The following is a 12,062-nucleotide window of genomic DNA, read 5'->3' as shown; positions in this document are numbered from 1 at the left end:
AACGTGATCCTGTGGTATGTAAGAGATCCTTATAAATACAGCTAGCATAGCCAAGGCTGGTTTTGAGAGGACAGGGATGGTTAATGTCAGTACCTTACGGCCCAAGCCAAGACGGTTTTTGACCCTAATTGTTCCTGAAAAAGATTTCTGTAGTCACTGCTACAATCGTATATTGGAATAGCGTTTACAAAGCCCATTATTATTAAGTAGAGTTCACTCTAGATTTAACTTTGCTCACAACTTTGTAGCTAATTGCTAAAACATTGATATGTTTCTGGCCTTTCAGAAGCTCCGTACATCCTACTATGTTGTCAAATGAGAACTTTATTTTTTAATAATTAAGAAAATATTTGGGTTTACTACATAATGATGAATATTATTTTATTTTGTTTATTATGTCAAAAGATGGAGTTAAGTTATAAACTTCATAGTCTAATTTCTGAAGTGTAAAAAAAAAATATGCAGGCACCACCCACTAGGCAGACACCACCTGTTAGGCAGGCACCACTCAACAACATTCTGCCATCAACAAAAAAATTGGTTGTCTGTAAAGTCTGTTTACGGACGATAGTTTAACGTGACGTCGTAACAAAACATTGATGAAATGATTGCATACTTTATGAATAAAATTGAATCATTTTTATTTTAATAATAAAAGAATAAATACTTGAAATTATACTAGTAATCAGATTTTTAAAATGCAAGAATAATTAACCTTTATTGCCGAAATTGTTGTTGTAATAAGCAATGAAAACCACATTAACTTTTCACTTCACTTTATAAACAGTCGAGTGGAAGAGAAATAGATGTGGCTCAAGTGTACAATGAGCGTAATGGGACACAGTGTAACAGAACAATGAGCGTAATGGGACACAGCGTAACGGAACAATGTGCATAATGGGATACTTTTTCGTGCGTGCAGCCGGCGTTCATCGATTTATTAGACGTCACGTCAAAAAAATTATCATTAATTACATGAAAAACAAATGTGAGTCTTTCAATACTTGCCATTGAGATATAAACATCTTAACTTAGGTAATGAGCAAATTAATGTCTTCTCATGTTCATGTTGCATAAAATTTATAATATGAAAATCTGTCATATAATTTAAATTATAATTTTGTAAAATAATGCAGAGCGTGATAAATATACTGTTAAATAAAATATTCACTTTTCAAGTAATTACGAACTAAAATTTCTAGATGCAAATCACACACTTATTTTTTTTTTGTAAGATTTTTAAATTTTTTTTTATAATGCCCTATAGGATGATATTTTTGATTAGTTTAGTTTGCTGTAGTGTATCCGTTTGGTATTTTCTATGTGCACAGGTTTGCACAAAGATTTTGGACACAAGTGCAATAATAAAATGACCACACATTAGATACACATATAAACAAACATTTAATCAGCCTTGCACTGTTTTGTGAGAGTATATTTAAGTATCCTGTATTGAGTCACTATTTATCCTGAAAGAGAAAGTTTGTAGTTTTGCTGTTTTAATATTTGATTTCTTTTGGTTCACATAAACACCAATATTTTAAATATAAACCCCTAGAATGCCAGACAACCATAGACACGAACAATCAATTCAAACAAATAAAATTAATCAAATACACAAATTCTAAAATTGTACTAAAATACCTCACTTGTTATGGTGAGTACTGAAGTTCATAGAGGTGTATAGTGAGAGTTACAATACACTCCTCTTGCATGTATAACTTTGGCAGTCTTCTTAAAGGCATAAGATAATAGAGTCTTGTAGATAACCCTCTTCTTTGGCTAGCTGCTAACACCAGCAAACAGTGATCCTTCATAGTTCCACACACTATGGGTGAGAGTGGTATTTAATGTCCTTGTTCAACCGTAGTTATCAAACGTGGTTTTTGTTAATTTTAGATTTAGCTTCTTGCTGACCATCACCATCATAGTAAATTACAATATTAATTTATATTTATTTTAATAGTATTATTGTACATCTTCTATAGTTAGTAAGCTCTATTTCATTGATTTCATACAAATGTCTATACAGTTCATTTTGCTGCACTCAAATACCTATATTCAACTGTTGTTTTAGAAGTTTGTTACAATATACTGAATTTATTGTTTCGGCGCAATTCTTATTACTTATGATGTGAGTTTTCCACACTAAATGATAATCTTTCAGGAAATTACGTAGCAGCTATTATGTAGTACATCTGAAGCTTAAGGCTGCACAAAACTTCTGGAAGCTTTTTACAATCAACAGTCCACTTGCCAGTGAGAAATAGTTTTTATATATATATGTGTGTGTGTGTGTGTATATATATAAACATTATTTTTAATTGTCCTCAATGCATTTATGATGTAACACTATGCTTTATCTCTGTTCAATCATTTGTTACATTTTACAAATGAAACAGTTTTATCATATTTTACAATATCTTATTATATAAATGGAATATGTAAGTAGCGTTACATTGTTCATTGTAGAAATCAAATGTCATCTGTATTTGCTATTCCTTAAAACCTGTAGGAATACTTCTAAAATGAAATTAAATGTTATGTCCATGTATAGGGTTTACAAATCTGTCTTCATGTGGGGTTACTTTCATTTTTGGGATCAAATGGTTCTTTTAAGGCTTAAGAAAGAGAAGCTAATATATTGGTATATTTAATGTAGAAACGACAGATGTTAACTTGCAGGTTACGTCCACGTTGTGTACAATGTTTTATTTGGTAATCTTTGCATTCCAGCAAACGAGCGTTGTGTGAATTCTTCCCGAGACTTACGTCTTGTGGCTGATCAAGGGAGCAAAGAAATGCTTGTCACTTACTTAGAAGCAGGATGGGGAAAAAACGTGCCATTGCAGAGAAGATGTCCCGTCACCAGCAAAAACACAAAGGCAAGTCAGTAGCGACAGGGAAGAAACTGTGTAGCGCCCACAAGACAGGTTCAAAACAAGTAAAAAGATGCAACTGTCTTTCGCCAAAAAATAATAATAAAAAAGTTAATAAAGTTGCAAAAGTTACAGTTAAAAAGAAACTATCCAAAGTGAATAAAAAAACAGTTGCAGTAAAATTACTGGAAGTGATAAAGGCAGATAAAGTTTCTAAGAAAAAGTTATCGAGTGTGCGAGAGTTGGTCAAGTTACATGATAAAGCTCCAAAGAAGTCAAACGAAAAAACGAAAAGCACTACAGGTATTGTTGATATGTGAAATCTTACGTTCTTAGCTTGCTTTGCTAAATTTGAGGTAGCTCCCGGGTTTCTTATTAATTTTTCTGGCTTTGCTTATTTAATATTTACTTGCTTATTTTCATGCATGAAACCTGCTGCACGAAAAAAAAAAATAGCTTGGTGAACACTTGGGGCCTTTTGATCACTGAGACGGCTAGCTCTCTCTGAAGATTACTCTTGCAAATTTGTTCCTAAATCCATATATGTGTGTGTGTGTGTGTGTGTGTGTGTACATACGTACATACACACATACACACTAATATATAACTACACTTGCATAATTTAAAAACAACTAACTATCACAATTCATTACTACTAAACATAAAATAGATAATTATAGATATCAAAAGAAATGTTGTGTTCCAGATAGAAAACTTTTAAAAAATATATTTACCAGACTCAGCCCACATTCCACCTCCTGTTAGTAGATGTAAGAGTATACAGCACATTTAGTTACTGAATTGTATACAACAAAAATAAGTTGGTTTCTGTGCACTTTATATACAGGGTGTATCAAAATTCATGTTACAACGCTTGAGGGTAGAAAGCTGTTATTATTTGCAACCATTTTTGCCAATAAACATGTTGCCGGAAACGCGTAGTTAAGCCCCTGTAGCCCCAGAAAGAGTCAGCATAGGCAACCCGTTGTAGAGTGTTATGTTGTGGATGTGCGGGTGTTCGAGTAGAGAAATAACCTTTTTAACCGTGGCACAGATTTTAATTTCACTCCGAAATCAATCACAGCTTCGGCTTTGTTTCACAACATTGAAATTGTTGCATACGTTTTAACAACGTGACAACAGCCTAAAGCAACGGCTCAAAAACATGCCCACCTTGAGCGACACAGAGGTGGCAACGGCGAATCATGTTTTCACGGATACGCTGGAGCATGTGTGGAGTCGACCTTATGATTTCGAACGCTTCAATGATTCGCTGTGTAAGCTCTTCTACCGTTTCTACTGGCGTAGCGTAGATAAGTCTTTTTACGTAACCCCACAGAAAGAAATCTAACGGGGTTAGGTCCGGTGACCTTGGCGGCCATGCGACAGGGCCCGCTCGTCCAATCCATCGGTTTGGAAATGTTTGGTTTAAATACTCTCGCACTTGCAGGGAAAAATGAGGTGGTGCCTCGTCATGTTGGTACCACATCACACGTCGGACATGCAATGGAACCTCTTCAAGAAGACCTAGTAGTTCGTTCTGAAGGAATTGGAGGTATCCGGCGCCGGTAAGTCGTGGCGGAAGAAAAAAAGGCCCGATGAGTACGCCGTCAACAATACCGGCCCACACTAACTGAAAAACGTTCCTGGCGAGCTGTAACACACGTTGCATGCGGATTGACATCATTCCAAACATGACTGTTGTGCGAATTGAGAATAGCGTCTTGAGTGAACTTGGCTTCATCGCTGAATAAAACCGCTAACTCGGGGTTCCTCAATACTCTTCGAATGTACCAACTAGAAAAGGTCATGCGAAGAGGATAGTCAGCCGGACCCATGAGTTACACTTTTTGAAGGTGGTACGGGTACAAGAGTTGCTCATGAAGAACTTGCCAAACAGCCATTTTGTCAGCGTCCATATCGGAACCTTCTGCCCTTGTGCTTGAATCCGGACTCTCCTCAAATCTCTGAAGTACATCTTCAAAACTGGGAGTACGAACCCTGCGTGGAGCACCAGCATTTGGTGTTGTGACGGCACATGTACCAGTATTACGCATTTGCTAAGTCTTGCAAACATGGTGTGAGCTGGAATCCTACGACCCGGATATCGTTCTTCGTACAGACGACGGGCGGCTTGTCCATTTTGTCTAGCTTCCCCATAAACAAGCAGCATGTCCGTGTACTCACTAAACGTGTACTCCATTGAGCTCCACTAAAACGTCGCCCTTTTCAGAACCACAGTGAAAGAAATGACACCACGAGTTTGCTTGTACGACAGAACAGTCAACGACAGACCACCAGTGATATCAAAACACACTGCGACACTGCGATGTCACGCTGCGCAGTGCTATGGCACGGTACGAACGGAAGAAAAGAGGTGAGGGCGCCACCAACGGAAGTAAAAAGGCGCGGGAGTCAGCATTCAACATCGTACAGTCCTCTCGAGCGCTGCCCTGCGTCGTAAACACTTAATTCACCACAGGATCGTCTGTCTTGCACAAAGCCCAACGGGTTGTCTACGCTGACTCTTTCTGGGGCTACAGGGGCTTAACTATGCGTTTCCGGCGACTTGTTTATTGGCAAAAATGGTTGCAAATAATAAGAGTTTTCTACCCTCAAGCATTGTAACATGAATTTTGATACATCCTGTATGGGATATTAGGTAGTGTATTTTATATAGAATGTTAAGTCATTTTGGATAATTTGAAGTAGTTTTTTTATTAGATATTTGTGTGGTGAAGTTTGTGTTTTGCATTTGTAATTTTGTTAACAAATCCACATTTTGTGAAGTGCTTTCGCTTTTTTGCTTTATTGCTGTCTGTGCTTGCATGCATGAGGTAGTGTTTGTTATTGTCAAGTTTTGAGTACAGATTTACTTGTAGATCAATTTAACACTGCTTCCTGTAACTTATTTTTCAGTATTGTTGGTTTATAAACTTCCAAAATTTGTGCTGTACAGAATTTTTGCTGGCAATTTAAATTAAATTAATACTTCTCAAATATAGACTACATGGTGGATTTATATGCGATGATGCCTTCATTGCTTGTGAGGAATTTATTTGAATTTTTATCTTAATCATAGTTTCAGGTAACATTCTAACAATTAAGTTTTTGGTAATATTTTTTTTGTATTTCCAGAGACAACAGGAAAGAAAATTTCCGAGACAAAGAGAAATTTGAAATGCCACAAGAAACATAAGCATGACCCAGACACTTGTCGTGAGGGAACAGTTAGATCTTCCAGGTCACGTTCATCACCTTCCCTGGTCTTGCAAGACTTGAAACACTGTCAAAGACGGAAGTCAATGCCGTTGTCCAGGAAAGGAAAGTATTTGGCCAGGACGAGAGGCAAGATAAAGTCTGCGTCAAGCGACGAGGCACCTGCTCCCGAATCTGTGGGCGTGCCTGAGAGTGAAGGGCCTACGAAGAAGGCTCGTCCCGTACGGTCGAAACTGAACAGGAGGCATGGTATGCTCTTGGCACAAACAGAAGTTTCTGGGACTCAGAGTCTGGGCAGCCCTTCAGGGTCAAAGGCAGGTGGCACATCGACCCCTGAATGCCCATGCTTCATTAGTATCAACAGTGAAGACGAATACTCACCTAGGAATTGTAAAAAACGGAAGTTGTTTCACGAGTCGCCGGGTGCTTTGCCGTGTCACGATGGTGCAGAAGACATTGCCGAGCACTCAGGTACTGAAGATTTTCTTGGCTTTATGTTGAAAACATATTTAGACATTACAGATGATGGTGTAAAAATTTCCCTGGTACGGGATTGTTGGAGTGAGTCTGTGAGTTCTGATGAGTACTCTAGTGTGTTCTCATCAGTTCAAACAAACAAAGAGTATTGTCCTGTTTCAGAAGATGTCGTGAGTACCAAGTGTAATGGCGGAGCGGCCCCTCTTGAAGCGTGTCCGCTGCAGCAGCGGGAAGCTCATCCCAGAACGTGCGATGGAACGGAAGAGGTGGCGTTTGGCCCCAGTATGCCTCGTGAGGCCGCCTCAGAGTGTGTGAACTCGCAGAAGTGTACTTCAAGCTCTCGGGAGTCATTGCATTCTGCACACAGCATTGAGCATTCTACCCATGAGGTTGGGTCTTCAGATGTGGCTTCCATTGACCACAGAAGAGATAAAAAAGTATGTAAGCAATCTGAAAACATGATTGAGCAGACAGTAATTTCAAGTAGACACTTGTCCGTGATGACTAAAGAAGTTAGTTCTGCTAGTGAGAGCATTTTAACACATTGTTCTCCAGAGTTGCATCGGAATGCATCTGCTAGTTCAGTTGTTAGGCAGGTAGATCCAGACAGGCATACTCTGGAAATAAACAGTAATAGTCTCCAACACTGCTTTTCACATGTACAAAATGGAGATGATAGTGTGTTTTCAGGATTGCCATCTGAGGTAACATATGAGAAGACGGAGAATGTTGACTATAAAGTTAAACAGCGTGTTAATAGAAAGCTGTCTCGAAAGACAAGGTCAAATAAAAGAGTTCGTAAGACTGCTCGTTCTCTAACTGAGGATGTATTTGTTCTGAAGGAAAATGTAGAAAGCTGCTCAAACCATGAGAAACAGGAGGACTCCATGAATACTCGGCTCAAATCATTAGAGATTAACAGTGTAGTGCCGGCACTGGGATCAAATGAGTCTAGCATACAGCAGAGTGATAACTCGAACATTGTTAGATCTGAAGGTACAAAAACTGCTATTGTCAACGGTGAACTCTATGTGTATGTGAGTGGAAATGATACTTCGGCGAAAGATAGGGTAGACTCTCTTGGCTCCAGTGATCCCCTGGATTCACTTTCAGAAACTGACACACACAAACTAGAATCAGACAAGGCTTGTAAAAATGTACCGATTCAACCATTGGGAGACGTGCAGATTGAATGTTCTCCAACCAAAGTTGAGAAACCTAAGACTGTGAGAACTAGCAAAAGCCAAAGAAGTGAGGAATCTAGTTTAGGGAATTTCTTCACAAAAATTGAGTTGAAACCTGTAGGAAACAAAGATAGGAATATCACATCATCACTTTGTAACCCTGAATCACACATCTCAGTGGAAGAATCTGTTGACAGTATGAGGCCCAATTGTGTCACTAACTATGGGATGAATGTTGTGCAGAAAATCAGTGCTAAAGCAGCTATGTCTGCGAAGTTGATCGGTACTGCAAACAAAGCTCATCCACCTGATATAGCCCCAAAATACGTGACCAAAGATAACACTTCTGTACTCAAGAGTAAGAAAAAACATTCAGAAAGTCAGTCATCCAAACCAAGAAAGGAAGCTTCTGTGAAAAATAAGGAGCTGTTCAAACCAGACAGGCGAAAAAAAGTAGTGATCTCTTCGAAAAACTCTTCTTTAACAAATGAGCGTGTGTCACCTGTGCTTGACAGTGTTCCGTCTATTTTGAATCCTTCCGAAAAGGAGATTTCCGCCAAGCCTGTGAGTGGTAGTCAGAAACATACACATTCCTCCAAGCCAAACAACGTTGCAAGTGGAAGCAGAAAAATGGGAGTAAAACCTCTTCCACTGTTGAACCCCATTCGGAAAAGTAAATCTGATGCTGTAGGAGAGAATACTGCAAATCGCGTAGCGGAACAGCATTCACTAGAAGAAACTGTCAGTAGTGTAAGTGATTTGATAGTATCGGATGAGATTTCTCATCGGCAAGACAAAAATAATCTGAAAGAAGATCCAGAAAGGTTGGATTTTGTCAGTGTGATTGGTCTGGCTTCTAAAGGCAGTCTTGTTCAAAAAGATGCACACGCCATACAATACCAAGTCACCAAAAATTACCTATGTGATGGCTCACCAGGTGTTAGTGAAAAATGTCGTCTGTCAAATAATACACCTTCTGGACCCTGTAATAGTGATTATACAGCAAATAATACAGTTCCTGGAATACATAGCTCCCGTAGAGACAACAGTGGTGATGGACGGGACAGTGCTGCAGGCAGATGCAAAATTAATAATATGTTGTCTGAAAAAACAGTAGCTCATTCTCCAGGACCTACTTCAAATACAAAAGAATCTGAGAAAGCTCGAAATTCATCTTCCATCCTTGGTGATAGCTTATTGCCTGTATCGCTGAAAAGAAAGTCACGTGTTGTATTGCCTTCAGCTGCTCCTTCTTCACCAGAAGTCCTCCCAAAAGTGAGGCACGAGTTGAAACATGCCTTCGTGAAGCTCTCCAAGAAGTTGCAGTTGCAGTTACGGCCGCCACAGCCAGTTGTCGACAGGCCAAAGAGCTCCAAGCCCCCTCTGACCTCGCAGATAGACGTAACTGAGACAGTGACATCATCTCTTCCGACTGAAGCTGTTAGCGATTCTTTCCTTGTCCCGTCCAGCTTCCCACAGACAAGGCGAGACCACAAAGTGCAGTGCCGAACTGCACCTATCGAAGTGGACGACAAGTTTAGTGATGATGATGATGATGCTATTTCTTTGTTTGCATCTTCGGACATTTTTGGGTGAGTTTGTTTTCTTGCACATCATGATTCCATTTCAGGGCTGAAGTTTGTAAAATGAATTTTCATTTAACGTAATTTGAAATTTTCTGTCAAGGCGTTGCCCTACTCTTGAGTAGTTATGATCTAGGTTAAAATTTAAGGTCTAGTAAATCAATAATTTAAAAAAAAAAAATTAGGTTTAGGTTAGGCTTACTTAAGACCTCTCCTTTTCACTAGTGGTCGTAGTGTGATCCTGTCTACAGTGCCTCTGATTTCTACAGTGCTCGTATATTATTGTGGTGGCAATACTTCTCCATGTCATCCAAGAATGCTATTACTTATTTGATGGATTCACCAGGAACAAAAACTCACAATGTCAGGAATAATGTCTCTCAGAACAAGATGATAGTAACGTATTTTTATTAATAATTGAAGAAAAATTCACAGTCTACGTAGCTGCCATCTTCCGACTACGAAAGCTAGTACACTTTGAGTATACAAACAAGTAGCACATAACAGTTTTACTGATTTCAAAACAAACACTTTGACTGTTCGCAGGTACCGAAGGACTGTGTCCTCGGACAAAGACGAAGTTCACTGGATTCTTGCTGTGAGCTAAATACCTGTGACTGTGGACAAAAAAATTCTAGTTAAAAAAGTTCCAAAAACGAAAAAAGGTTGATTATTAAAACATCAGGTAGTGCCCAGACACAGCCGTGAAATTCCCTGTAAACTCAACTCGACTCGGCACCTTGTTCAAGCAATGGCTGACGAGGCTACGTGCAAGTGCATGCCACCTGAAGGAGCGGCAGGTGAACGACCTCTCCAGCCAATCACAGCACATCCCTCACAAAAACACAGTGGTACACAATTATTGAACCCTCACACCGAGGCTATTCCGACAAAAAAATAACAAGAAAAAAATCACAGATTTTGGTGACGTGGTTTTTAACCAATCAGAAATATACTTGGAACAAATACCAGCCAATGCTTGTGTATGGCAACAACAGTGCCGAGTCTTTTCTCACTTCTACCAAACTCTTTGATTATTAATGCACCGGGTAAATTGCACACCTGCTCGCCTCCAGAGAAAGGAAACTTACGTTAACATACTCATTTACGAACAAAGCAAAATCAAGCCTTAATAAAGATGTGAAAGCACATAAAAATGTAAATACCCTTAGGGCTGGAAACTTGCAAAGATTAAAAATATTATTGTGTAGTTCATTTTTATTATTCTTAACCAAATAATCAACGTCTTAATTTATATTGGGAATAATATGTATATCTCAAAAAAAAAAATCCCCCTTTTTTATCCCCTTAAAAGACAAATTTTGATAAATGAAAAAAAAATTGTAACTCTACATACAAGTTGTTCTTTCTTAGTTGCCAACCTCTAATTCTAAGAGAGAAAGACAAGTTCATTTTAAAACCATACCTTCTCCTTTTGGCTGAGTTTCACAAAATGGTACAATTGTGGTTGTTTTGATGAGTAAAAAAAATCTGTAGGATTCCCGTGGCGGGGAGGGGATAAAGTTTATCATTCCCATTTCACAGTTACGATTTTGCAAGCACAAGCAGGCCCCCTCAGAGAGGGGCTTTTAGATTCTGGGGGAGGGGGAAGCCACTCTGGCCTGCCCCCCCCCCCCCCCCCCCCCCGGGGACCTATGACCATGGTAGTTTTTGTTTGTTTATTATTGGTACCCAATAACTCTTCTTATGCTTGATGAGATTCTGAAATACAATATGTCCGTAAAGATAAGGTGCAATTGTGAACACTTGTTGTGGCTAACAGAAACTAAACGAAAGCTTGAAACTTGTGCTACATTGGACAGCATTGCAAAGACTTTTTCTTTGAACAGTTTTATTATAATTTTGATTGGATTGTGGAAAGTGAGTAAATTTGTGGTAGTAGTCATACCAATTCTTAAACCTTGTTGATTACAAGATAGCCTATTTATCAATAGAAAATTTATTTCTTTGAATATAATTTTTTTCAAAACTTTTAGCAAGTAATTATTTATGCTAGCGTAGCCCATTTTTTTTTAAAGAATGCTGTTATAAAATATTGAGTTCCTTAATGGTTTTATATGACCTGAACATTGTGGAGTTTGGCATGTCCTTACTTGTCATCTAGGCGGCCAAATGGCCACAGCATAACAGCGTACTTGACTACAAGTTGAGGGAAATGAAAAGTGAGTTTATTTACAGGCCCGAGTTTGGACATGAGGTAAAGGTCACGCGAATTGGCAAGACACTGCTGCCAGCATTCCTGAGAGGTTCCGACGATGAAAGTGATGAAGAAGAGGTGGGACGCAGCGAAAAAAAGCAAGAAGCTGTTGGTTGTAACGATGCAGATGTTGGTGCCACTGCAGAATGTGTGGGACACGACGGAGGAGATGCAGTGTTCAGTGAGGACGACGAAACAAAGCCTGCCGACAGTGGGAGCAGGGAGGCCACGCCCATTTATGAAGGTGATAGTGATGCTGACGATCACACTCACGTAACCGAGCCGCTGGTGAGTAGTTCACTATCATCTTTGTCACTGTTTTGTTCCTGGTTGTATGTTTGGAGGAACAGTCCACAGTTTGGTTGTTGAGTCTAACTTACGGGCCAGAAGTGTTGCGAGCTGTCAGCGTGTGGTTGAAGAGTGTGAGAAGTAGGTATAGTAGTGGAGAGTGGCACTTGCCCCTCCGAGCATGCCCATTCGAAGAGTTTTGATTGCATTTGTG

General features: G+C 39.2%; 1 protein-coding gene across 10 annotated transcripts in view; it reads left to right on the top strand.

Moving 5' to 3' along the window:
* The window catches only part of LOC134542478 (uncharacterized), a 46,016-nt gene that overhangs the window by 1,366 nt on the left and 32,588 nt on the right, over positions 1 to 12,062 (top strand). For 5 of the 10 annotated variants that reach the window (XM_063386791.1, XM_063386787.1, XM_063386790.1 and 2 more), the window contains exons 2-4: positions 2,737 to 3,182; positions 6,018 to 9,351; positions 11,542 to 11,848. In XM_063386791.1, coding sequence (XP_063242861.1) covers positions 2,828 to 3,182; positions 6,018 to 9,351; positions 11,542 to 11,848 — 3,996 coding nt within the window. In that variant the 5' untranslated portion in view covers positions 2,737 to 2,827. The remainder of the gene's footprint in view (positions 1 to 2,736; positions 3,183 to 6,017; positions 9,352 to 11,541; positions 11,849 to 12,062) is intronic. The other 5 variants (XM_063386796.1, XM_063386795.1, XM_063386793.1 and 2 more) reach the window with 3 other exon arrangements.

This window comes from Bacillus rossius, assembly GCF_032445375.1.
Source record: "Bacillus rossius redtenbacheri isolate Brsri chromosome 4 unlocalized genomic scaffold, Brsri_v3 Brsri_v3_scf4_2, whole genome shotgun sequence".
Taxonomy (NCBI): domain Eukaryota; kingdom Metazoa; phylum Arthropoda; class Insecta; order Phasmatodea; family Bacillidae; genus Bacillus; species Bacillus rossius.
The sequence above is the reverse complement of the archived record's forward strand: the minus strand, read 5'-3'. Positions and strand labels throughout refer to the sequence as shown.